The sequence below is a fragment of the Phacochoerus africanus genome, chromosome 2 (assembly GCF_016906955.1).
Source record: "Phacochoerus africanus isolate WHEZ1 chromosome 2, ROS_Pafr_v1, whole genome shotgun sequence".
Taxonomy (NCBI): Eukaryota; Metazoa; Chordata; class Mammalia; order Artiodactyla; family Suidae; genus Phacochoerus; species Phacochoerus africanus.
This window is the reverse complement of record NC_062545.1, coordinates 240,101,797-240,127,679: the sequence shown is the minus strand read 5'-3', so window position 1 is coordinate 240,127,679 and position 25,883 is coordinate 240,101,797. Positions and strand designations below refer to the sequence as shown.

Sequence of the window (25,883 nt, the reverse complement as noted above, 5' to 3'; positions counted from 1 at the left end):
GCAGACGCTGCTCGGATTCCTAGTTGCTGTGGCTGTGGCCAGCAGCTGTAACTCTGATTCAACCCCAGCCTGGGAACCTCCATACGCCACACGTGCAGCCCTAAAAAGCAAAAAATAAAAGAAGTAAAAAGGTAAACAGGTGCTCTTGTTGTTAGCTTTTCCCAGTTATACACCCAGATGGTCTCTCAGAGAATTATTTAATAGAATTACACACTTTGGGCTCAGATGTTTCCAGCACAGCAGTGGCAAGCACATCTGTCGGCACCAGTCTTCCCTCTGCAGAATCAGTACAGATTAGACTTCTTGCTTTTGTGCCCATCCTGTGGGTCCAGTCGAGCCCGGGTGCATCTGACAGAATCCCGGGGCCATTTGCCTGCTGGCCTTCAGTGACTACAGCTTGAGTTCACTGGGCATCGGCTCCCCTCTCAGGCCAGCCAGCAAGTTGTTAGCTGCCAACACGGACATGGTGTTTCGGGTCCTGTGGGTGGCACTGCCGATGTGGGGCAGGATCACTGGAGAGGAGAGGGAGATGAGAAGGGTGGCTTAAGAGCCTTAACTCAGGGCCCTTTTTCATGGCTAGGATTTGCCAGTAAGAAGAATCAAGAGAATCTGCCTCATCATTCCTAGATTTGCTTTCCCTCTTGTCACTAAGCGATCCACTCCCCAGGAGCCGCTGAAAGCCAGCACAAGGGTGACAAGCGTTAGGTGTCCTGAGCACAAGCATGTCAGGGCTGGGAGGGGTCATATTTCAGGTAGTGAAACTAGGTGCCAATTTACTGCACACCACGGGCCCCTTGAAGTGACACGCTGGGCTTCTGATCTAAGGAAATAACACGAGGAAAGGCTGGACAGCACCGCTCCCTCTGGCCCCACTCAGAACGAGTGAGATCACTCGTCCCCAAAGAGTGCCTTTCAAAAGCAGTGCCCATGGAGTTCCCGTTGTGGTGCAGTGGTTAACGAATCCGACTAGGAACCATGAGGTTGCAGGTTCGATCCCTGGCCTTGCTCAGTGGGTTAAGGATTCGGCGTTGCCGTGAGCTGTGGTGTAGATTGCAGACGTGGCTCGGATCCCACGTTGCTGTGGCTCTGGCGTAGGCCGGTGGCTACGGCTCCGATTCTACCCCTAGCCTGGGAACCTCCATATGCCGCAGGAGTGGCCCAAGAAATGGCAAAAAGACAAAAAAAAAAAAAAAAAAGAAAGGAAAGAAAGCAGTGCCCAGGGCGCCGAGCTGAGTTCCCAGCCTTGGGGGATGGGGCGGATTCCCCAGCTGTGGGCAGTGGGCATGGGGCCGGGGATGGCAGAGTTTTCAAGGCTGCAACAATGGGGGCATTCACTGCGGGGAAGGCAGCTGCGAACCTTCTCTCTGGGTTTCCATTCTGGAATGTAAATAAAGGATGGAGACTGGCCCAAACAACCCAAGGCCCTTCCACTCAGTTATACATTAGCCTGGAGACAGCGCATACTAGCCGCCTGAACAGAGAGTACGTAGTATAAAGAAGTGTTAACTCGGCACAGAGCCTGGGGAGGCTACAGGGGAACACTAAGGAAGAGGTTCCCACTGCGCTCCCGGGCTGAGCAGTGGCAGCGAGGGGGCGCGTGGGCAGCACTTTTTCGGGCCCCACCCAGGACCTGCTGAGGCAGAAGGCACCCCGTGTTTTTGATCAGTCCCTCCATAAAAGCGGGAGAGCCACTGCGCTAAGGTCACAGAGGGAGCGATGCCAGAAGCATCAACCTTTGTGTCTCTGAAGGGCACAACACTCAGCCTGAGCATTGGGAGAACTGCAATCCAGCGTCACTAGCCACTGCGGGAAGGAACCTGCCACCCGGTGAAGTGTCCAGCAAAGCGCGGTTCTTACCACAGTTCTTCAGGGTCAGGAGAGGGTGGTTTGTAGGCAGTGGTTCCGGGGTCGTCACATCCAGTCCAGCAGCTGCAATCTGCCCACTGGTCAGGGCCTGGTACAGGTCGTCCTGGTTCACCACTTCTCCCCTGGGAATGACAGTGTGACATGGGTGTCCTGAAGTTTCCTCCACCCAAGCTGTCATTAGGGCACAGCCACCCATAGAATGAGTTTTTCCATCAACCTGGCACTGACTTTCAAAGCAGTAAGTCTTATAGTAGACAATTATTTACAGTTCGTCTGTACAGTGACACAGAGAACCCTAACCCTAACCCCAGCCCTGCCACTTTTGAGCTGTGTGACCTTGGGCAAGGGTCTCAGCTTCTCTGTGCCTCAGGGTCCTCCTCTGTAAGAGAGGGAGAATACTAACTCCCAGGAATGCTGGCAGGATCGAAGCTTACCTGTTCACACGATTGCAAGTGGAACCAGAGCCTGCATTTGGGTTGGGCCCCAGACCACCTGCTGACAAGCACACAGCACACTGTCGGCAGAGACCCAAGGGTACACCCAGCAACAGCCATCCAAGTGAGCAGCCATCCTTCCCAGGACTGAACCATTGGAGGAGAGTTAACTGATGTGCTGGACTTCATACTGTGCACTAAACAATAGTTGTGCAATAAAAACGCGGGGCCCTGCAGTATTGGGTACGAGATGGAAGCGATGACACTCAGCGTCAGGGTGAGTGAGCCCTGTGTTCCTTCCACCCCGGGGGGCACCTCCTCTGCAGCTAAATGCTAGTGATTACAGGCACCTCGGGGCTGGATGAGCCCTTGGAGTGCCCTCATCCAATCCCTTCCCATTGCCCATCTCTGCCTCTAAACTGATTTAAACAGGTTCAAAGGGCACCAGCTAGGAAGGGGTTGGAGTGGGAGAGAAGGAAGGTCTACCCCTGTAACTTGCTCAGTGGCCTAAAGGTACCCTAGGGACATTTTTGAGGACTCAAGACAACCTGGGTTTTGAGTCTGTCTTCCCAGGAGCACAAGGGTTCAGGTGGTCACTGACTCACACAGACCTAGGCTCAGTGCCATGAAGGCCGGCCTTCAAAGGGCTGTAAAGATGACATTAAGTCCAACCCTTTGTGGTGAGAGGAACAAGTTACCCCATACATGCTGCAATCCTGTCTTTACTCCCTGAGCAAGGCTGGGGTACTGCTAAGACCAGCCCAGCCAAGCCCTGCTCTGAACCCCTGAGACCTGCTCTGGGGCCTGTGTTGGCTGGTTGGCTTATGGCGAGCGGTAAGCCAGCCTGGGCCTCGTTGGCAGCCCACGGGGAAGGAAAAGCTCAAAGCACAACAGCAGGGACAGCCCTCTGCAGGCTCCCCCGGTGACCCAGGATACCTGCTGATGTTGATAAACACAGCCGTTTTCTTCATCCGCTGGTAGAAGTCCTTGCTGCAGAGCCCTCTGGTTGCAGGTGTTAAGGAGCAGGCCACGACGACGAAGTCAGACTCGGCGGCCAGCTGGAGGACGGGCACTGGGGAGGGCAGGGCTCCATCAGGTGCTGTGTCCCAGGTCAGGGACAGCAAGGGGGTGGGAAACCTGACCCTTCCTCCCTCCTCCCATAATGGCAACTCCCAAGATGCTTCCTGAAGGCCTCGACTCTACCTGGACAACTCTGATAACTGTGCAAAGTCGACGGCCACGAATGGGATCCTGGTGTGTGACATCACTCAGCTAGACCCCTGGTCTAAAGGTGGGGAAACGGAGGGCCGATAGGGGCAAGAGCTTATTCAAGGTCACACAGCGGGATGCGGGCCATTCTGGCCCAAGGTGCCAAGGAGGGTGGAGCCAGCTGAAATCCAGCCTGCCCTCCGCTCACCTGCCAGGGGGCTGGATCCACCTGCATGTAGCGCTGGGGATAGGCACTCACCAGTTTATCAAGGAAAGTGTGAAAGTTCCCTGCAATTCCTACATGTGTCACCGCCCCTCTATGGACAGTGGTGACGAGGGACTTTGAAGAACAGGAGACCTGGAGTCTGGCACGGAGGGAACCCACTGTGTGGGCTGGATGAGTCCCTGCGCTCCCCAAGTGGGCCTCTGCGTGTGGGAGCAGGTAGGTCAGCAAACACCCAAAGGACACCGCAGGCTCCGTGGAGCTCCCGCATTCTGCCTAAAACACGGAGAACCATCTAACCGTGCACGGGGGAGCTCCTGCAGAAATCCAAGTTTTACTCACCAAACTCTGCCTGGAATTCCGCTGCTTCCTGAGGCCTGGGCTGGCGGCCTGTGTATAGAAATCTCCGGACACCGAATGGTTTCAGACGCCGAGCAATGGCCTGGCCTGGAGGCAAGGACTCAGGGTCACTGCTTGTTCCCAACTCCTAGAGAGCAGGGGCAGCGCCCAGCAGCTCCAGGGAGAGGGCGCCCCTGTGGGAAGCGGTTGGGGGAGGGGCGGTCCAGGTCCTTTCCAGCGTTAACTGGTCTGACCACAGTGGGGGACCACCTTTAACTGGTCCCCGTCAGCCCACACTGCCCTCAGGGGCCCATGTGACAGCCTGTCAGGGGTCTGGAGGCAGCACCACAGCTCCTCTGAGGCTGAGACTGGCTGTGGCTGTCCTGACCTGGTTCTGGCCATCCTCAGGGCCCCAGGCTGACCTTCCCTGAGCACTGGACCTGGCATCCCGGGAGCGGCCTCACCACCACAGTTGCCTCCTCCTCCTGGACCTGCTGCTTCTCTTCATGCAGCTGCGGTCCCCATTTGCCTTTTGGGTGGCACTGCCAAAGTGCCAGCTCGCCCCCGCTCTAACCCCTTTCCACACATGCTGCTGCCGAGGCAGCTGGATTTTCACAGAACACGCCCCAGAGCTGCTGGCTTCCTCCAAGCAGCTTTCTGGTGGGAGAGGCAGGGCTGCGCGTTATCCAGATAGATCAGCACACTTCTTGTCCTCACCCTGACCTCCGCACAGGGCAGGATGCCAGAGAACCACCGGCCTTAATGTCAGACCTCTCTAGCGCCGGGGCCCACTGGAAGCAAAAGAGCTCTGTCCCACCTCAGAATCGCAGGTAAGCTCTGTCCACTGGAGCTTCCACTTCCTGAATTAAGGCTTTGCGAGCCAAACACCCTCCAGAGCCCAGGCCTGGGGCAGCATGGGCTCTCCCACAGTAAACCCCTCCTACAGGTCCCAACCCTGCAGCCATCATCACTTTCATCTGTTCTGTATGCAGCTAGAATCATAAAGAACCCTGGCTCTTAAACTTGCTTCTATCCCTGAGTGAGTTAAGGAACGCCTCATCTCATTGTGGCCTGTGTTTTATGAAGCCGTGTCTTCTCATTAGCAATGTCCCTACTGCGCGCAGCGTCCCAGACACCGGGGCTGTCAGCGTCCCAGACACCGGGTGCCAGAGACTCACATCAAGACATGAGAGGCAGGAGTTCCTGTCGTGGCTCAGTGGTTAATGAATCCGACTAGGAACCATGAGGTTACAGGTTTGATCCCTGGCCTTGCTCAGTGGGTTAAGGATCCGGCGTTGCTGTGAGCTGTGGTATAGGTCGCAGATGTGGCTCAGATCCCGCGTTGCTGTGGCTCTGGGGTAGGCCGGGGGCTACAGCTCCAATTCGACCCCTAGCCTGGGAACTTCCATATGCCACGAGAACGGCCCAAGAAAAGGCAAAAAGACAAAAACCAAACATGAGAGCCGGACGCCAAATGGGTAGATGGGAGACTCACCTATGCGCCCCAGGCCGATGATGCCGACGGTGCTCTCCGTGAGGCCGTAGCCGCACATCCACAGGGGCTTCCACGATGTCCAGCCACCACTACAGGGAGAGAGAGGGGCGGGTGAGAGGCCCTGGCCTCGGGCAAAGCTGAGGGCTACCCCTCACCCTCAGGCAGGCCCTGCGGTCCAGGGGACAGGCCCCAGCCTTCAGTCAAGGACTGAGAGGAGCATGAGTCACACCTACAACCACTTGGCACGGCGTACAAGCAGCAGGAAGGACTCTTTTAAAGCCACTGGGGCACAGAACCTGAGGGCCGGAAGGGGTCTTTTAGGTTCTCCTCCCATTTTGCAGATGGGGAACTGAGACCAGAAAGGGTGCCCTGAGGTCAAACAGCCAGGGCAGAGCTGGGAGCAGCAGGCTGCCAACCCAGGATGTGGGATTCCAAAACCAGGATTCTCAGCGCTCCGGGGAAGCCACAGCCCAGCCCTGTTGCCCTGGGGGGACAGGGGAACGGAGCCTGTCTTGAGTCACCTCCAATGAAGATGCCAACTCCCGAGCAGGAGGGACATTCAGCGTTGTGTCTAACCGGCCCCATCCCCATCTGAAGCCCCGCCTGGTCCAGATCTCTGAGGGCCTGCATGTGCATGCCTCCTGGCCTTCACCCAAGCCAGTCCCTGCACCTAAACACCTTCCCCGGCTCCAGACATGCAGACCCAAATCTCTCATCTGAAACCTTCAGGCCAGATTTTTAAAATTTTCAGATTTGAGAAAGGTGGTCAGGCGCCTGTGCTATAGTCTACGGAACACCTTTGGCAGAGTCTGGGGTGGCACCTGTACCAAACAGGTCAGTGTATCTGCAGCCAAGTCCAACACCTTCGGTTTCCGAGCCTTGGGGATTTCCACGTGACGTGTGAGGGAGGGTGACAGCTCCCTCTAAGCTCTCCAGATGATGCCCACTGGCTCCTTCGAGAAGCCTCCCCCATGATGAGCCTCACTCCATGCCCACTCCCAGCTCTGCCATGCGCTTGAGTATTCTGGCTGAGTCTGTCCCCCCTGGCTAGTTGGCGCACACCCGGGCACATGGTCTCGTCTGGACCAGGGTGACACTGGCTGCTCAGGTACAGCTGCTGAGCAGCGCTGACTTCCCTGCCAGGTGTCCACTCACTTCTTCACCTCCTCGATGGCCTCGGGCAATCGGCGACAGGTGGTGAGCAGCAGGGAGACAGCAAGTTCGGCCGTGGTGTCTGTCAGGACATCCGGGGTGTAGCCCACACGGATCCCACTACGAATCAAAGATCTGGTGGTAACACCGGCCTCAAGCACCTTCACCAAGTTCTAGCTGGGACATTTCTGTGATGCAGCTTGGACCTGCCTGTCGTGAAGCTCAGAGAATGGCCAGCTCTCATTCCCATTTTGATTATCTCCCATTTGAGGAAGGGTTTAAGGTGGAGGATCAGAGGAGTTCCCGCTGTGGTATAATGGGTTAAGAATTTGACTGCAGGAGTTCCTGTCGTGGCTCAGTGGTTAATGAATCCGACTAGGAACCACAAGGTTGCAGGTTCGATACCTGGCCTTGCTCAGTGGGTTAAGGATCCGGCGTTGCTGTGAGCTGTGGTGTAGGTTGCAGATGCAGCTCGGATCCTGTGTTGCTGTGGCTCTGGCGTAGGCTGGTGGCTACAGCTCCGATTCAACCCCTAGCCTGGGAACCTCCATATGCCACGGGAGCAGACCAAGAAATGGCAAAAAGACAAAAAAAAAAAAAAAGAATTTGACTGCAAAGATCAGTGGAACAGGATACAAGGCCCAGAATTAAACTCACACACCTACAGTCAACTAATCAATGACAAAGGAGGTAAGAATACACAGTGGAGAAAAGACAGCCCCTTCAATAAGCAGTGCTAGGAAAACTGGACAGCCACATGTAAAAGAATGAAATTAGAACACTCGCAAACCCCATACACAAAAATAAACTCAAAATGGTTAAAGACCTAAATACAAGGTCGGATACTGTAAAACTCTTAGAGGAAAACACAGCTGAACACTCTCTGCCATAAACCACAGTAATATCTTTTCAGATCCACCTCCTGGAGTAATGACTAAAAACAAAAAGAAACAAATAGGACCTAATTAAACTTAAAAGTTTTTGCACTGCAAAGGAAACCCTAAACAAAACGAAAAGACAATCCACAGAATGGGAGAAAATATTTGCAAATGAAGCGACTGACAAGGGATCAACCTCTAAAATACATAAACACCTCCTGAAGCTCAATACCAAAAAAACAAAAAACCCTAGATGCAGACTATTGCCTTTGGAATGGATAAGCAATGAGATCCTGCTGTGTAGCACTGGGAACTATATCTAGTCACTTATGATGGAGCATGAAAATGAGAGAAAAAAGAATGTATGCATGTATGTGTGACTGGGTCACCTTGCTGTACAGTAGAAAACTGACAGAACAGTGTAAACCAGCTAGAATGGAAAAAAATTAAAATCATGAAAAAGAAAAAAACAAACAACCCCATGATGAAATGGGCAGAAGATCTAGACAGACAGTTCTCCAAGGAAGATAGACAGATAGCCGAAAAACACATGAAAAGATGTTCAACATCACGCATAATTAGAGAAATGCAAATCAAAACTGCTATGAGGTACCACCTTACACCTGCCAGGATGGCCATCACCAAAAAGTCTACAAATAATAAATGCTGGAGAGGGTATGGAGAAAAGGGAACCCTTTTACACCGTTGGTGGGAATGTACATTGGTGCAACCACTATGGAAAACAGTATGAAGATTCCTCAAAAAACTAAAAAAAGAATTACCATTTGACCCAACAATCCCAATCCTAGGCATCTATCCAGAGAAAACCATGCCTCGAAAAGATACACATGTACTCCAGTGTTCATTGCAGCACTATATACAATAGCCAAGATATGGAAGCAACCTAAATGTCCATCAACAGAGGAATGGGTAAAGAAGATGTGGTATATATACACAATGGAATATTATGCAGCCATAAAAACGAATGAAATAATGGCATTTGCAGCAACATGGATGGACCTAGAAATTATCATGTTAAGTTACGCAGTGAGGCACAAATGTCACAGGCTATCACTTATATGTGGAGTCTAAAAAACAGATACAATGAACTTCTTTGCGGAATAGAAACGGACTCACAGATTTCGAAAAACTTATGGTTACCAAAGGAGACAGGTTTGGGACAGTGGGGGGATGCACTGAGGGTTTTGGATGGAAATGTTGTAAAACTGGGTTGTGATGATGGTTGCACAACTATAAATATAATAAAATTCATTGAGCTTAAAAAAAAAAAAAAGAATCTGAATGCAGTGGCTCGGGTTGCTGCAGAGGAGCAGGATCGATCCCTGGCCAGGCACAGTAGGTTAAAGAATTCGGCATAGGTCACAGCTGCAGCTCAGATTCAATCCCTGGCCTGGGAACCGTGGGACCGTGGGTGTGGCCTTTAAAAAAGGTGGGAAGGAAGGAAAAAAAAAAGATGGAAGATCAGAGTCCAAAGTCCAAAGACTTAACCTTTCTGAATTTCCTCATATAAAGAGGGAAATAATAATACCTTTTCTATTTGAAGGGGTTGTGGTGGGCCTCAAAAAAAGAGAATAAATGTGAACATGAAAGGCTTCTACCTGCACAGTGCTACCCACTTTTTCTGACCACTCAGACTCATCTTAACTGACCTACCCACACATGGGCAGATTTTATCATCAGCCACCGCATATTTTCACTGAATGGTCGAGGGATATGAAGTAAAAACAAATACTCAGCTCCTCTTTCTCCCGCTCTGGTAGTTACCCCTCACCCCAGGCCTCCTTCCAGAGCCCCAACCGCATTTACCGCTTCTTGATTTCATCCAAAGCCAAGTGGTCGACACCCACAGACATCGTGCTGATGACTTTGAGATTGGCTCCTGTTGTGCAGAAAAGGCATTGGTTATATCTTGCCTCAAGGGATTCAAAGCCCTCCCGCATGCTACAGACAGATCCAGAAAAGGCAGGGCCCTGCCCGAGGTCATAAAGCAAGGCTGTGCAGAGCTGGACAGGGGCCCAGGTCCACACCATGGGCTTTGCCCTCCTAAGGCTTCCCTCCAGGGACTCATAGCCAGGAGAGGGGGGCAATGTGTGTGCCAGGCGGACCGCAGGCATGGGCCCATGACTGCAGTGAACACCCTCAGAGCTCGGAGAGGTCACAGAAGACCTGCTCGGCACCCAGCAGCAGCAGGCTGATGTGCCTGACAAGGCCAAGACATCCTTGGAATCCTCCCCAGGCCTGCCCGGCGCACACACCTGCAGTGTCCAGGAGCTTCTTGTCTATGCGGTCAGAGAGGAGGCAGAGCAGGCCATGCGCCCCGGCCACGCCCCGTTCCAGGTCCTCACTGGAGATGGGCTCATCGGAATCCCACTGCTCCACCTCACAGCTAAAGGCAAAGGAAAGCCCACTCAGAAGTGGGGAAGCCCCAAGTGCCCTCAGGCCCCCAAAGTGCCCCGGCCACGTTTGCAGACCCTTTTCAGAGTGGCAAGGAAACACTGCCTCCTGCTAGCTCTGGCCTCAAGCTGCCTGGGGCGGGGTGAGGGGAGTCAAGGTCAGGGAAGCCTCAGAACCGTCCTGAGAGGGTGGCTGAAGGGTGACGAGCGGTCACAGGGCACAGCTTGCTGACAAGGGCCTAGATTGAAAAGACAAAGTCATAGAGACAGCTCTCAGCTCGACGCAACGCAAGGAAGGGCTTTCTCCAACCCCATGGGAGGCTCACAGATAGTGAGCACCCAGGCCTTGGGCAGCCTGTTGTTGGGAAGACCAGTGGCGGTGGTGGGGGGGGGTGTAACTGCATCATATGGGGCTTGGATTCCCTGTCCAGTTGAATGTCCTGTCCTATGAGTTCATGAAACTTGGACTTTGTACTTGGATAAGATCAAAGCAATTCAATACAGCGGAGTTTCAGGGCGAGCTTCCATGGTGGCTGGTGGGCACTGGGCATATTTCCTGGCAGTGCTGCCCAGCCTCCTGGCCCTTGACATTTAATTCACTGCAGCCAACACACATGTAGCATCTATATGTGCAAGACAAAGCCACTGGCACTTCCCAGAAAGCCCTGCTGCAGCACCTCCATGCCTAAGCCCCAGACACAGGCCTCCTATCACCCTCTTTTTCCACAGTGGCACAACGGTATCGCTGCCCTTAGCGCCATTGTTATTCTTGGCCTCTCCTCATCCTCCTCAATGCTCGGCACATGGCAAGTCCACAGCAAAGGTTTTATTGTATTGAATGAAGTAAACAAATCTCATTTTCCCCTAGCGCTGGTTTCTGAGGCTAGGTTCCACCTTCTCCCTGCTTGACACAGGCAGGGCAAACCTTTCTAATGTAGAAAGAGCTGAGTTCAGGAGTCTCCTTCGTGGCACAGTGGAAATGAATCCGACTAGTATCCATGAGGATGCAGGTTCGATCCCTGGCCTCGCTCAGTGGGTCCGGGATCCGACATTGCTGTGAGCTGTGGTGTAGGTCATAGATGTGGCTCGGATCTTGTGTTGCTGTGGCAGTGGTGTGGCCGGCAGCTGTAGCTCTGATTCAGCCTCTAGCCTGGGAACTTCCATATGCCACAGGTGCGGCCCTAAAAAGCAACAAGAAAAAGCTGCGTTCAAATCGCAGCTGTGCCTCATACAGAGCTGTGTGACTCTGGACAAGGTGCTTCATCTCTCCCAGTTTTCACATCTGTAAGATGAGCATTACAGCACTGACTTCACAGTGTTGAAGGATTAAGAGTTTACGTACCTGAAGCACCCAGTGAGGCTCCCATGCCTGGCTCAATGTAAAACATACCACCACAAGCCCCCTGCCAGCCGTTCAAAGGTATTAGGCCAGGGACTGCCAAGGTCCCTGATAGGGCCAAATGAGTTCGGAGAGTAAAGGATTAACAGACAGCCTGGACTTTCCTCTCCCCAGGCCCATGACTGGGAAGGGCTCCAACCCTGTCCCCCACCCCCACTGCAAGCGCTAGGGGAATTGCAGGTCTCAGAGTCACTGCAAAGGCCTAGGTAAAGCTTCCCCAAACTCCAACCTGTTCCAGCTGGGCACAGGTTGCAAAGTCTGGCCACGGCCCAAGTGCAGGGTCCCGGGTGCTCTCTGACCTCAAGGACCGTTCAGTCCGCCCCACCAAAAATAACCGGGCCTCGGGAGACGCTGAGTCACCCCGCGTGCCGAGCGCCCAAAGTCCCAGAGCAGTGCCCCGGGTCCCAGAACGATTCCCCTGGGCTCCGCAGCCCCTTCCCACCACCCGCAGGCAGCGCGCCCGGCGGGAGAAGACTCGGCCCGCGGTGCGGGGCAGGGACGCCAGCCTCTTACTCTGCGGCGCGGGCGAGCGCAGCGCTGCCCTCCGGGGGGATCCTGCGCGTGACAAACACCTTCATGAGTCTCACTCGCCTCATGCACCCAGGAGCCGCCGGATTCTGGGCCCAGATCCCGCGGGCCGGAAGCGGGCCGAGAGGGGGCGGGGCCTCGGGGGGGCGGGGCCGGGACTGGAGCGGGCGGGGGCCACGTGGGGGCGTGTGGGATTGTTGTGCTGGAGACTGGGAGTGGAAGTGGCACTGTGTCTGAGTGTGGGGTAAACAGGGTTCCGAGTGTGCGCCTTGTGCGTGTGTGTGTGTGTGTGTGATCAAGACTTCATGAAACGGAGACTGGACCTGGGGCTCGTCCTAGGCTCAGGCCCTTGGCTCCAGGACCTACCTCTGAGTACCCACTGCCCCAGAGGTTTAGGACTGGCGGGCCATGGCTTGGGGGTTGGGATCGGCAAAGGGGCATCCAGGGGAGAGTCTTGTGTGAACGTGTGTGGGTGCCGTAAAGGTGCCTATAGCTGTCAGAGTCTGCCACCTGAGGGGGAGGCAGTCAGGGACCACCCCCATTCCCAGGGCCTCAGTGCCTTGACCATCTTCTCTGTTCCATCATGGTCACACTGTTCTAGGCAGGGGTCTTTGGACGCGCAGACTAGGCTCTGAGTTCGGCCTACTGTACACACAGAGGAGCCTGGCCCAGGGCCATCTGAATCCCTGAACGACCTCTTTAACACTTGGTGCAGTTCCCTACAGGAAGCTAGTAGTTGTGCAAGCAACTTTTGCATGGGCCCTGGGTCATGTTAGGTATTCAGCAAGCACTGAGCCCTGCCACCCACTAAGGACAAGTGGTTAAATTTGTGCATGCCTCAGCTTCCTCATCATAAAATGGGGATAATAGTAGGTACCTAACACTTGGCTTGTTGAGAGGATGACGATGTGTAGTTCTTACAACAGCAGGTGTGCTGGGCTGCACCCCACGGGCCTGCAAGCCTTGTAGTTGTCCAGCCCTGAAACCAAAGAAGGAGCCTAGAGACAGAGACATCAATGGTTTATTAGACAGGGGATCTGGAGCAATGCCCCATCAAGCAGACAGCAGACAGGACATGGCAGCAGGTTTTGCTGCTTAAGGGAGAAGGAGGCAACCATTTACAGGGGGCCTGACATCAGGTGGGCTCATCAGTTACCAGGGGCTAATTAAGCCCTATAATTAAGAGGATTGGATAGTCATGTAAGTGAAGCAGGGACTGGTTGAGCAGGGGCCACACAGAGCAAGAGAACAGCCACCCTGGAGTTCCAGTTGTGGTGCAGCATAAACAAATCTGACTAGGAACCATGAGGTTGCGGGTTCAATCCCTGGCCTCACTCAGTGGGTTAAGGATCCGGCGTTGCTGTGAGCTGTGGGGTAGGTTGCAAACATGGCTCAGATCCTGTGTTGCTGTGGCTGTGGTGTAGGCTGGCAGCTGTAGCTCCGATTGGACCCCTAGCCGGGAACCTCCATATGCCACAGGTGCAGCGCTAAAAAGAAAAAGAAAAAAAGAAAAAAAATGAGAGAGAGAGAACAGCTATCTTGAATGGCCTAACCACACAAGGTAACACAGGTCATGGGTGTTTGATAAATAGTAACACACTCAAAAAAAAAAAATAGTAACACATTCAAGGAAAACCCACACCTAGGGATAGCAGTTGGTCAGAGATGCAGATGCTGAAGCAAGATCGGGACACATGGGAGGGCCCCAGGCCTCCCTCAGCTGTGCTGGCTCCATCTCTGCCAGAGGCTGTTCAGGTACTTGCTCCAAGGCTTGGGAGCACCTAGAAGAAAAAGCCCTAGCGGGTGGTCTCTTCTCTGTGGCTTTTATCTGAATCCATTCTGCTCCCTCGAGGCCCAGATAGAAAAGAGAGACAGGCACAGAGAGGTGACATCTCCAGCTTGGGGCCATACAGCAAGTCGCTGGAGGGGCCAGAAGTGGCCTCTTGGGCTACCTGGATCCCTGGCCAGGGCTCCACCCTGCCATCTCCCTCCTGTGAGTAAAGCATTAATAAATGTCTTACCCACAGCTCTCTGCCCTACTAGGCCACCCCAGGGACAGTTTCTGAAATATCTCAAACATTGACGCAACAAGGTGTTTTTCTGTCCCCAGAGCAGAGCTTCTGGGGACAGCACAGCCCTATGGCTCCATCCTCTGTTAATCAGTGGTGACACTTTGCCCCAGCTCCTCCCCCACACCAGGACAGGCCAGGACACTGGGCAAGCCTGTCCACCAGGAGCAGGAGGGGACATGACATGTCAATGGGCCCCCTTGTCCCCATCCTGAGGCAAAGTGCCCTGCTGGGTGGTGGCCATGGAGCCAGCTGAGCGCCCCTAAGGGGGACCAGATGAAGCGGTAAAGAGCTGGGGAGGAAGGATCCCAAGTGGAGAGAGATCGGGAGCCTTACCAGGGCTTCACTGGGTAAAACAAATGAATAAGCAGCTAGGATTTATGGAGCTCTTAGTAGTTCCAAGCAATGGCAGCCGGGGAGACACCAGGGTGACTGACAGAGACTCAGGGCCACAGCTCCCGCAGGGGGGTGGAAATATGGAACATGCAAAAATTCAAAATGAAGGTAAGAAAAGATGTTTTTGTAGGAATTATATATAAATTCACTTTTGTATCGAAATCTTAAATCCATGTGGGACATTTTGTGTATATGGATTGAGGTGGGGTTCTCCTTAATGTTTTTCCAAATAGTTAACTGGTTATTCAAGTACTATTTTTTGGCCACACCCATAGCATATGGAAGTTCCCAGGCCAGGGATGAAACCCATGCCACAGTGACCCAAACTACTGCAGTGACAGTGCCAGATCCTTAACCCACTGTGCCACAAGGGAACTCCTTCAAGTACTATTTGTATTTATTATTTTTTTGTCTTTTGCCTTTTGCCTTTTTTTAGGGCCACACCCGTGGCCTATGGAAGTTCCCAGGCTAGGGGTTGAATCAGAGCTGCAGCTGCTGGCCTACACCACAGCCACAGCAACACGGCATCCAAGCCACATCCGTGACCTACACCACAGCTCACGGCACCTTAGCCAGATCCTTAACCCACTGAGTGAGGCCAGGGATCGAACCCATGTCCTCATGGCTACTAGTCAGGTTTGTTAACCACGGAGCCACAACGGGAACTCCCCAAGTGCTATTTTTAAATGAGTGTTTTTCTTTAGTTTTGAAACAGATAATAAACGCCCAAGATACAAATTCCCCCAAGGCCCACGAGTGTATAAGGTGAAAACTGCCTCTCCCACCCTGTCCCCCATGGCTCAGATCCTCAACTTAACAGGCAGTCACATCTTTCCAGAGATGCTTAGGATATTTGATAATATGCATATAATGTTCACACAAATGGTAGCATATACACTCTGCATCACCCCGTTTTTTTCACTGAACAGTATATCCTACAGATCCTTTCACATCCGTACACGGAGAGGTACCTTATTCTTTTTATGGATGCAGAGTATTTCACTGCAGGATTGAGCCACAAATAATGTACAGTCCCCTACTAATGGACATTTAGGATGTTTCCCATCTTTATAAATACAACACCACAACAGAGACGTGTCATAAATGTCATTTTGCATGTGGGTAAATACACCTGTAACATAAATTCCTAGAAGCAGGATGGCTGGGTCAAAAATAAATGACTATAAATGTTGATAGATACTGATAAAATGCTTTTCAGAGAAGTTGCTCAATTTATACTATCAGTCATGTATGAAAGCATCTTTTTCTCCCGTGTATGATTTTTAAAAAAGTATCTTTTTGTAATTTTAATTTACAGTTCTCTTTTGAGCCAAGTTGAGTGCTTTTCACACATTTAAGAGCCATTTCCTTTTCTATAAACTTTCTATGGATATCCTTTGTCTATTCAGATAAGCTGGGCATCTTTGTCTTAGTGATTTGTAGGTACAATCTGTACAATAAGGAAATTAGCCCTTTGTCTGTAATATGAGTTGCAAATACGGTCTTTCCCCCAGTTGGTTGTATGATTTTAGTTATTTTTAAAGCAGATATTTTTTATTCTTATGGCTTCTAGGTTCTGTCACACAGAGTGGATCATCATACTGTATCTATTGCTGCATAACGCATTATCCTAAAACATAGTGGCTTAAAGAAACAGCACGCATTCCATTATTCTCTCTGACGTTTCTGGAAGTTGGCTGGGCTCAGCAAGAGTGTTTCACTCAGGTTCCCTCATGCTGTGTAGTCGAAGGCAGCTGAAGGCTTCCTCACCTCCTGTGTCTGGTTGTCTGAGGCTGGCTGTCCACGGGGCCCCCTGCTGGGCTGCTGGCCTGAACATCTGCAAGGGACCCCTGCCTGTGGCCTGGGCTTCCTCAGAGCCTGGAGCCTGAGCCATTCAGTCTCCTCAGGCCTGAGCATAGAAAGAGTGCTGCATCACTTCTGCCTTTTTCTACTGGTCACACAGTTGCTGATCCCAGACTGCAGGAAGGGACAGACTCCACCTCTTGATGAGAAGAGTATGGGAGAATTTAGGGGCCATGATTTAAACCTACCTTTTCATCAGTTCCCATTGTGGCTCAGGGGAAACGAATCTCACAACATTCATGAGGACGTAGGTTCGATCCCTGGCCTCGCTCAGTGAGTTAAGGATCCGGCGTTGCCCTGAGCGGTGGTGTAGGTTGCAGACGAGGCTCGGATCCCATGTTGGTGGCTGTGGCTGTGGTGTAGGCCAGCAGCTGTAGCTCCGATTCGACCCCTAGCCTGGGAATCTCCATTTGCCAAAGGTGCGGGCCTAAAAAGACAAAAGAAAAAAAAAATTAAAACTGCCTTTTCACGTAAAAAGCCTTTTTAGCTTTAGTTTTTTTTTTTCCTGCTCCCCCCCCCATTTTTAGGGCCACACCTGCAGCATATGGAGGTTCCCAGCCTAGGGGTTGAATCTGAGCTGTAGCTGTCAGCCTACACCACAGCCACAGCAACACCAGAACTGAATCACGTCTGTAACCTACACCACAAAGCTCATGGCAATGCTGGATCCTTAACCTGTTGAGCAAGGCCAGGGATCGAACCTGTATCCTCATGAATACCAGTCAGGTCCTTAACGGCTGAGCCATAACAGGAACTCCTCCCCCCCCTTTTTTAAATATATCTCATGCTTTCTAGGTGTGATAAACTTTATGATTTAAGTTTTTAGTAAACTTTTGGTCCATTTTTTTCAAATAGCTCTCAAGTTGTTCAATACCTTTTTATAAAATAACATATCTCAGAAAATGAAAATTAAAAAAACATATCTTTTTCTATCATATACACAATGTGGGTCTTTTAGGGTATATATATATATTTTTTCCTTTCTTTCTTTCTTTTTTTTCTTTTAGGGCCAAAACCACAGCATATGGACATTCCTAGACTAAGGGGCAAATCGAAGCTACATCTGCTGGCCTACACCACAGCCACATTGCATCTGAGCTGCATCCACGACCTGCCCTACAGCTCATGGCAACACTGGATCCTTAACCCACTGAGTGAGGCCAGCGATTGAACCTGCACCCTCATGGATCCTAGCCGTTCACTACTGCTGAGCCATGAAGGGAACTCCCTAGGTTCTATTTCTAAGATCGCTCTCCTGTTCTATCTGTTGCGCTTTCTATCTCTTGTATGTGATGGACCCTTTGTGAGATAGGAAAGGGGCTGGAAGCCACTAGGTTTGCAGTCATTTGTTATGTGGCCTAGTAAACGAATGTAGGTAAGGACACACCCAGGGCCTTTTTGAAAGCAGAAAGTGAGGTACTTGCGGCTTGGGTCATTTCTGGGGGTCTGTGAGAACAGGGCTGGCTCAGAAGATCTGCCACAGACTGGCCAGGCAGCATCAGGCAAAAGCACTTCTTACTGACCCTTGGTTTCCAAATCACAGAATGGGGACAGTCCTTCTATATCATGGTGGTTGGTATGTACCAAGCCCAGGGCCAGGGCCTCAGGATGCACAGGAAATGCTGACAGATGGGAGGGACTCTCATTTTCACCCTTTGACCAGTGGCAGAAAATGGGCCCCAGCCATGTCCATGGCAGGCACTGCCGGCCTCCTGTCCCCACTGGCTTCACTCCCCACAGCTGTGGCCCTTTGCCCCCTGCAGTCCCCTTCCCTGCTCTAGGCCCTAGCCCCCTCCTGCCCTCGGTCAGGGGGTCATGGAGAGCTCAGGGGTCTTGGATTAAGTCAGCCTGGCTGAGGGCTCTGCTGGGCGCTCAGACCTCTGTTCTGATGTTCTGCCTGGTCTCTGAGACTTGTGCCCATCCTGACTTCCGTCTGGACTCTGGACGCTTAATGGCCTGAGCCAATCCAGTAATCCTCCTGAGCCCTGAACAGCTGACCTGGGGGCCTGCCCCACTCTCTCCTCCACTGTTGCCCTCTGCCCTGGTTAGAGTCCAGCCTTGGTCCCCTGGGCTGGGGTCCCACTGCAGCATCCCAGGGCTGACCTTGAAACCTAGCCCCTCCCCACACCCACAGAGACATAGAGTCACTCAGGCCAGAGACCCCGGGAGATGAAACAGCCAGGGGGCAGCTGCAGGCAGGGAGGCAGGGAGAGTGTGGCTGCCTCGTGGGCCCTAGCAAAGGACAGCAAGAGGCAGCATGCCTAAGAGTAATGCGCTCAGTACTGGCGCAGTGCAGGTGTCCATCACTGCGAGTCGAATCTCTGACTCAGCACCACATGCCACCTGGCTGTTGATTCAGCAAATGATTAGTAATATTATGTCAACCTGCTATGAGAGCTAACATTTACTGAGTGCCAGCTGTGTGTCCGTAGCTGTCCTGTATCGGTATTAGCTCATTTACTTTTCCCAAACAACCCTCTGAGGGGGTGTTCTTATGATTCCCACTTTGCAGAGGAAGAGATTGAGACTCAGAAAGGTTGAGAAACTCGCCCAAGGTCTCACAGTTAATAAGCTGCTAGGTATGATGGACGGTGGAGTGTGCTCTTATCGCCTCGGTTCCCCATCCAGCAGGTGAGAAAAGATAGATGGTGTTCCTGAGCTTGAGACAGGTTCAAGGTTCAAGGTGCCGCACTTTCTACCTGGTAGAAGCTAGAGAAGGATTCTTTTAGGAGCAGACTTTGAGCTGGGCCTTGAATTATGGGGAGGATTTGGAGAGGCATTCGGGAGACAGAGGAGGGGGCACTGCTGTCATTGGCTGGCTACGGCAGGAGCAAAGGTCCTGAGGTAGGAAGCATGGCCTACACCTGTTCTGTTTACTGGGGAGCTGCCACGTGCAGGGAGGCACTGGTGCAGGCTAAGCTTTGTCCTCAAGCACGACGATGGTGGGACTCATGGATGGGGCTGAGGGGGGAGACCCGCTCCGAGCTGCGTCCCCAGCCAGAAGCCAGTCTTTGACCACTGTCCTCTCTGCTGTCCCCTCTTGGTGCCTATACCCCTGCCAGCATCAAGATGCCTAAACTCCTCATGGAAACACAGCAGAGAAGTCCTTGGTGACTTGAGATAGGTCTCAATGGCCCAAAACCTCAGAGCATCCGACAGGGTCAGGACCCCCTCACTCTGTGGGTGGGTTAGAGGTCACCGTGCTCTGACCTCCCTGAAGCCCTCTCCCGTCTCCAGGAGCCCAGAGTCCACTCTCTTCTCAGGAAAAGGCTCAGTATCAATCATGCACACTCTAGTAAAAGGAACGCAGTTTCTGTGGGTACCCACATCTCACTCTGGGCTCCAAACTAGCTTCCTTTGAAATGGAAATTTCGGAGTTCCCGTCGAGGTGCAGTGGTTAACAAATCCAACTAGGAACCATGAGGTTGCGGGTTCGATCCCTGGCCTTGCTCAGTGGGTTAAGGATCCGGCGTTGCCATGAGCTGTGGTGTAGGTCACAGATGTGGTTCAGATCCCCGTGTTGCTGTGGCTGTGGCGTAGGCCAGTGGCTACAGCTCCAATTGGACCCCTAGCCTGGGAACCTGCATATGCCGCAGGAGTGGCCCTAGAAAAGGCAAAAAGACAGAAAGACAAAAAAAAAAAAAGAAATGGAAATTTCATTGAAATGTCTTGATTACATCATAAATCTTAGTCATGAAACTTTTGCAATGAGGGTCTCACTCCAGACCCAGAAAAGGCAAAGACAATTCAACTGCCCAAACCAGAGGCTGTGCAAGTAGGACCTTGAGTAGGATATGGAAATAGAAGCAAGGCTCCTATGAGGGCTTGACAAGAAACTGCCCCTCAGAGCTCCCGTGGCTCAGTGATAAACGAACCCGACTAATATCCATGAGGTTGCGGGTTCGATCCCTGACCTTGCTCACTGGGTTAGGGATCCAGCGTTGCCATGAGCTGTGGTGTAGGTTGCAACTGCAGCTCAGATGCCATGTGGCTGGGACTATGGCGTAGGCTGGCAGCTGTAGCTCCCATTCGATCCCTAGCCTGGGAATGTCCATATGCCGCAGGCGTGGCCCTAAAAAGACAAAAAGAAAAAAAAGAAAAAGAAACTGCCCCTCTCTAGGCCCTAATTTTTCATTCAGCAAAAGGGATCAGCAACCTTTTTCTGCAAAGGGTAATATTTTAGGCTTTGTGGGCCATATGGTCACTGTTGTACTACTCAGCTCTGCCACTATACCCAAAAGCAGCCACAGACCATACATAAGCAAATGGGTGTGGCCACACTTTAATACAGCTTTATGTATGGACACTCGGGTTTGAGGTACATGTAATTTTCATGTGTCATAACATTCTTAGATTTCCTTTTTTGGGCAAGACGCATTCTTGCATGGGTATCATACAAAAATATGTGGTCAGATCTAGCCTATGACTGTGGGTCAACCTCAGACCTCGGGCTGAAGCAGAGTTTCTCACTTTAATGTGCACACGAATTACCTGGAGATCTTGTTAAGAGGTAGATTCCGATTCAGTAGCCTCGGGCAGACCAAGAACTTGTGCATCCTGTAAGCTCCCAAGTGACACTGATGCTGCTGGTCCACAGAACACACCATGACTAGCAAGGGGCTAGAGAATCTTCCAGCTCAGCCACGCTGAGATCCTAAGTGATTATGCTTTGATCACCAATGCTGCTGTCTTTCTTGCTTTATTTCTATATATATATATTTTGTCTTTTTGCCTTTTCTAGGGCTGCTCCTGCAGCATATGGAGGTTCCCAGGCTAGGGATCCAATCGGAGCTGTAGCCACCGGCCTACACCACAGCCACAGCCACGCAGGATCCGAGCCGTGTTTGCGACCTACACCACAGCTCATGGCAACGCCGGACCCTTAACCCACTGAGCGAGGCCAGGGATGGAACCCACAACCTCATGGTTCCTAGTCGGAATCGTTAACCACTGCCCCATGATGGGAACTCCTATTTCCTTTTTTTTTTTTTTTTTTTTTTGTTTCTTCTCTCTCACTCACCTCCTGCCAGTAGAACATAAGCTCCTTGAGAGAAGGAACTTTGTTGCTTTGTTTGCCACGGTTGTGTTACAGGTGTTACAGTCTTGCAAATGGCAGGTGTTCAGGAAATATTTGTTGAAGGAACCAATGCCCAAGGCGGTACCTGGTTGGCCTCCCTTATTGCTCATCCCCGCTGGGACTTTGTTGCTCTATCACCACCTAGTGGGCACTTTTGTGTACTGCGGGGAGGGGGAGGAAAAGGCTCAGTAAGTTTGACTCTGCCCCAGGCAGAAGAGGGTAGAGAAGCGCCCCTTCTGGTGGCCCTGTTATCTGTGTTCTTATCTGCTGGCACGCGGAACTTCTTGGAGGAGAGCCTTCCTGGAGGAGGCGGCATTTGAGCTGAACGATGAAAGCAATAAGATGTGGAGTGGTGGGCATGAGAGGGAGGAAAGGCATTTCTGGAAGAAGACACAGCATGAGCAAAAGCCTTGGGGCTGGAACGCATGGGCATGCGCCAAAGGGAAGAGAAGTAGAAGTGGCTCCGACGCGGTGGAAGGTGAGGCCAGATAATGACACAGGACAAGGGGAAGAGGCCTCAAGGAAAGGGAACCTGCACTTGGGGAGGGTTTGATCCATACCAGGCCCTTCTCATACACGAAAAGCCCAGTGAGGTCGGTTTTAGGACCTCCATTTTACAGATGAGGAAACTGAGGCACAGATCGTAGAAGTGACTTGCTCAAGGTCACACAGCTGGTAAAGGGCAGAGCTGGATTTGAACTGAGATCATCTGATTCTCTCCTCCCTGCAGGGAGCGTTGGCCCGTAGGTTGTGCTTGGAGGGGGTGCATGTTGGTGGGACATCTGCAGGAAGCTAGGAGCTGGGGTTCAAGGCCCCCAGAGACCTGAGCGCTTGGCTCCTCTGCACTGTCGCAGGGCCTGACAGGGACAGAGTGACACCTCAGAATTTGACAACACCCAGGCCTCAGTCTGATCCCGAGGGGCGGGACTCTGGAGTATAAGTTACATCTCAGGGGTGTCAAAGCTCCAGGCAAGAGAGCTGGGCTTCCACATTCCCTGTATCCATCAGTCAGCACCGTCCAAGGAGATCTGGGCTGGGTGCAGCTTCCTGGAGGAGGAAGCTGGCCCTGCCTTGTGAAGTGAAGCAGGACATGCAGGCTCTGCTGAGGAAAAGGGCTCCGGCAGGACCTGAGGGGGGCGCTCAGGCACATTGCTGGAAGGCCAAGGTGACCATGTTTTCGTGGGTGAGACAAAAGCCCATCCCCGACTTAGGACAGGCCAAGGAGAGGCGTGGAGGTCGGTGGTGGTGGTGGTGGTGGGGATAGTATGGCTCAGTGCCCTGCAGGCTGCAGGTGAAATGCATTCAACTGTTTCAGCAAAAGTCCCATAAACCACCTCCGGAAATCCCTCTCTTACTTGCCCCTGTTTGGGGCCAAAACCCTGACCTGTGACAAGGAGGGACAGATAGCTTAGGTGAGAGGTAGAACTGTCTCATTGAGCCAAAACCCTTCTGAAATGAGTCACTGGCCTGACCCGAGCCCCAAGAGGCTGCGCCAACCACAGCTCGGAGTCCCAGGTGAGGTGGACTTCAGGCCTGAGCCCACAGGGCAGAGCCACAGTTGACTAGGGGCAGCCCAGGGTGGAGGATTTGTATTAGTGGGAATTCCGGTCCCTTCACTAGATCCCACTTCCCTTCTCTCCATCTGTCCAGAGAGGCCCCACCTGGACCTCCTGGCCTCCAGCCTCCCCTCCTCTAATCCAGTCTCCTGGAGTTGCCAAAGGGTCCCTGCTAAAAAGCAAATCTGGTCCTGTCCCTTCCCTGCCTGCCACCTTCCATGGCTCCCTCGTGCCCTCAGGAGAAAGATCAAAGCCCCAGGGTTCCCCCAAGTCCTCTCGCCAGGATGGTGATGCTTAGCCCGCAGGGGTGGAGAGCAGCAAACTTCAGGCAGAAGTCACATGTCCCTGCAGCTTCCCAGAGCCCGCAGGCCAGGGCAGGGCAGGCAGCAGCGGGCTGTCCGGGAAGGGGGTTGAGCAGCCCCGGGACCGCCCCAGGGCCTCCTTCTCCGGCTTTGCCTCTGTAATTAATTTATGGAAAGCATCTAAATTGGGAGTCAACACAGACCTGCAAATCTCATCTAATCCCTGCCTCCACTTGGAGGGAGCAGCGCCCTGGGGGTGGAGCTTTGCTTACAGTGATTACATTTGGTTTTATTTCTGGGAAAAAAAAATGAAAATGAAACATTTAAGGTCTAATTTCCCCAATCACCTGCAAAATGAGGAGGCTCCCAGGTGGTTTGTTCAAGCCACCAGGAGCCTTGCCATCCTGCAGCCCCAGAAGAGCCTTGGTGGGCTGTCTAGCTCATCAGAAATTCCTCATGGTTCTACCTTTGAGCACAACCAGGATCCAACTCTTCTCTCCCTCAGTTTCCCTCCAGCCTGGCCTAAGCCATGGCCACCGCTGCAATGGCCCCTTGGCCATCTCCCTGTCTCTGCTTTGCCTGCTCCAGTCTCTGCTCACAGGCAGTCAGAGCCAAGTCACTCTTCTAAGAGGCTCTCCAGGGGCTCCCTGTCCCTCGCTGCCCTCAAGATGCCCTCCGACCTCACTCCTTCCCTTTGTCTGCATCCCTGGGATCCTTGGTGTCAGATACTCTGCCTGCTGAGCTGGAGCCCTTGGGGCTCCTGCACCTGCTGTTCTGCCTGCCTGGAACATTCTGCACCCTCATTTGCTCCAGATTGCACTCAAAAGTCCACCCTGCACAGCTTCCCTGATGGCGCCCAAGCCCCATTCATTTCCTCTTTCTTCGCCCTGCTCTATTTATCCCTTTACCGTTTGCTGCCAGGCAAAAATATCCTTATTTTTCGGCTTATTGTCTAGTTTCCCTCTCTTCTCCCCCAGAATATCAGCTCTAAGAGCAAGGGATTTGCTCTGACATCTTTCCAGTACCAAGAACAGTGCCTGGCACATGGCAGATGCTCAATAAATATTTATCAAAGAAATGAATGAAACACATCTGCCCTTTGACAGAGGGAGTGGGCTGAGTCCCCCAGAGGTTCTGGGGGCATCCTCTCTGGGTGCGTGGAGTCGGCCTAACTGGACGTCTTCTGTCCAGGTTCTAAATGGAAATTCTGGCTGCAGGTGGCAACTCTGATCACTCAATAGGACTGATTTTCCTTTGGTGCAAACAGCACCTCTTCCAGGGAACTCTCCCAGAACCCTTCTCAACCCTCAAGGAAAGTCTGTCCTACCCCCTCCTGGCCTGACACTTTCTCCCCTGTGGTCTGCTTTGGGTGTCAGTGTCAGGCTGAGGTCTCTGGAGGGCACCTGAGTCATATCCAGAGAACACCTGGAGGACCCGCTTCAGCTCACGCTTTACAGGTCCTCTCGGGGGGCCTCAGTCACGCCTTCTTACTCAAGCCTCACAACAACCCTCAGAGGTCATCATTACTATTCCCATGTTACAGATGAGGAAACTGCGGTCAGAGGCCACAGAAGTGACTTACCCATGTGCCACAGCTGGTGTCACAAGGTGGAGTGTAGCTGGGCTCCCTGGCCCCGAGGCCAGACCCATTGAGTTCAGCGCGGTGCTCAGAAAAGTGTTTGGGGAATGAAGGGGAGGGCAAGCCTGCGTTCTGGGGCTCCTGAGTGAGTGATGAAGACACTGTAAACATAGCATGCAGCAAACTTTCCTTTGGTGCAAACAATACCTCTTCCAGGGAACTCTCCCAGAACCCTCTCAACCCTCAAGGAAAGTCTGTCCTACCCTCTCCTGGCCTGGCACTTTCTCCTTCTGTGGTCTGCTTTGGGTGTAGCAACCTGCTGCTCCGCAGGTCCCTGTGGCCCCGAGATGGAGACCCTTCTAGAGATCTGTGCAAAAAAAGACAAGGCAGTAACTCTTCCAGAGGACTAGGGGGCCCCACCTGGCGGGTGGAAAGAAGTTGCATAACTGCCCATCCTGGTCCTCGGCCTCTCCCTGGGCAACGACAAGGCCCAGAAGGGTTGACTGATGAGCCAGTAATTAGGGACACAGCCTGGACTCTTGGCGTCAGTTCGATCTTGTTCTCAGATCCTACCTGCTACGTCTGTAATACCCACATCCCAGAACCTGCACCTCAGTTTTCTCATTTGTAAAGTGGGAAAATTGGACCTATCTCATAGGATCAAAGATCAAATGAGAGAACATAGCCAAGTGCCTGGCACAGTGCCTGGCAGAAGGCAAATTCTTTTTTTAAATTAGAAAAATTTTAACTTTGCTTTTTAGGGCCACATGGGCAGCATATGGGAGGTCCCAGGCTAAGGGGTGGAATTGGAGCTATAGCTGCAGGCCTACACCACAGCCACAGCAACTTGGGATCCAAGCCGAATCTGCGACCTACACCACAGCTCACAGTAACGCCAGATCCTTAACCTACTGAGCGACGCCAGGGATCGAACCTGCATCCGCATGGATCGTTAACTGCTCAGTCACGAAGGGAACTTCCTATTTTTTTTTTTTAATTGGAGCTGCAGCTGCTTGCCTATGCCACAGCCACAGCCACAGCAGCACCAGATCTGAGCCACATCTATGACCTATATCGCAGCTTGCAGCTACACAAGATCCTTAA

The 25,883-nt window shown here is 52.4% G+C and overlaps 1 protein-coding gene across 1 annotated transcript; it reads right to left on the bottom strand.

Moving 5' to 3' along the window:
• Positions 1-178: 178 nt before the first annotated feature.
• Positions 179-12,074, bottom strand: GRHPR (glyoxylate and hydroxypyruvate reductase). Its single transcript, XM_047767948.1, has 9 exons — positions 11,923-12,074; positions 9,873-10,003; positions 9,424-9,496; positions 6,722-6,838; positions 5,567-5,655; positions 4,075-4,179; positions 3,237-3,372; positions 1,858-1,988; positions 179-512 (listed from the first exon to the last, which is right to left on the bottom strand). Exons 1-9 carry the CDS (start codon positions 12,003-12,005, stop codon positions 391-393), a joined length of 987 nt encoding a protein of 328 aa, XP_047623904.1. The 5' UTR covers positions 12,006-12,074; the 3' UTR covers positions 179-390.
• Positions 12,075-25,883: the final 13,809 nt, after the last annotated feature.

What these genes read in the sequence shown, in the direction of transcription:
- GRHPR (XM_047767948.1), bottom strand. Translation starts at nt 12,005, where the DNA reads ATGAGGCGAGTGAGACTCATGAAGGTGTTTGTCACGCGCAGGATCCCC. An exon ending in GCGCTCGCCCGCGCCGCAGA is followed by an intron (nt 10,004 to 11,922) that starts GTAAGAGGCTGG and finishes CTTTGCCTTTAG; the next exon opens with CTGTGAGGTGGAGCAGTGGG. An exon ending in GAAGCTCCTGGACACTGCAG is followed by an intron (nt 9,497 to 9,872) that starts GTGTGTGCGCCG and finishes TCTGCACAACAG; the next exon opens with GAGCCAATCTCAAAGTCATC.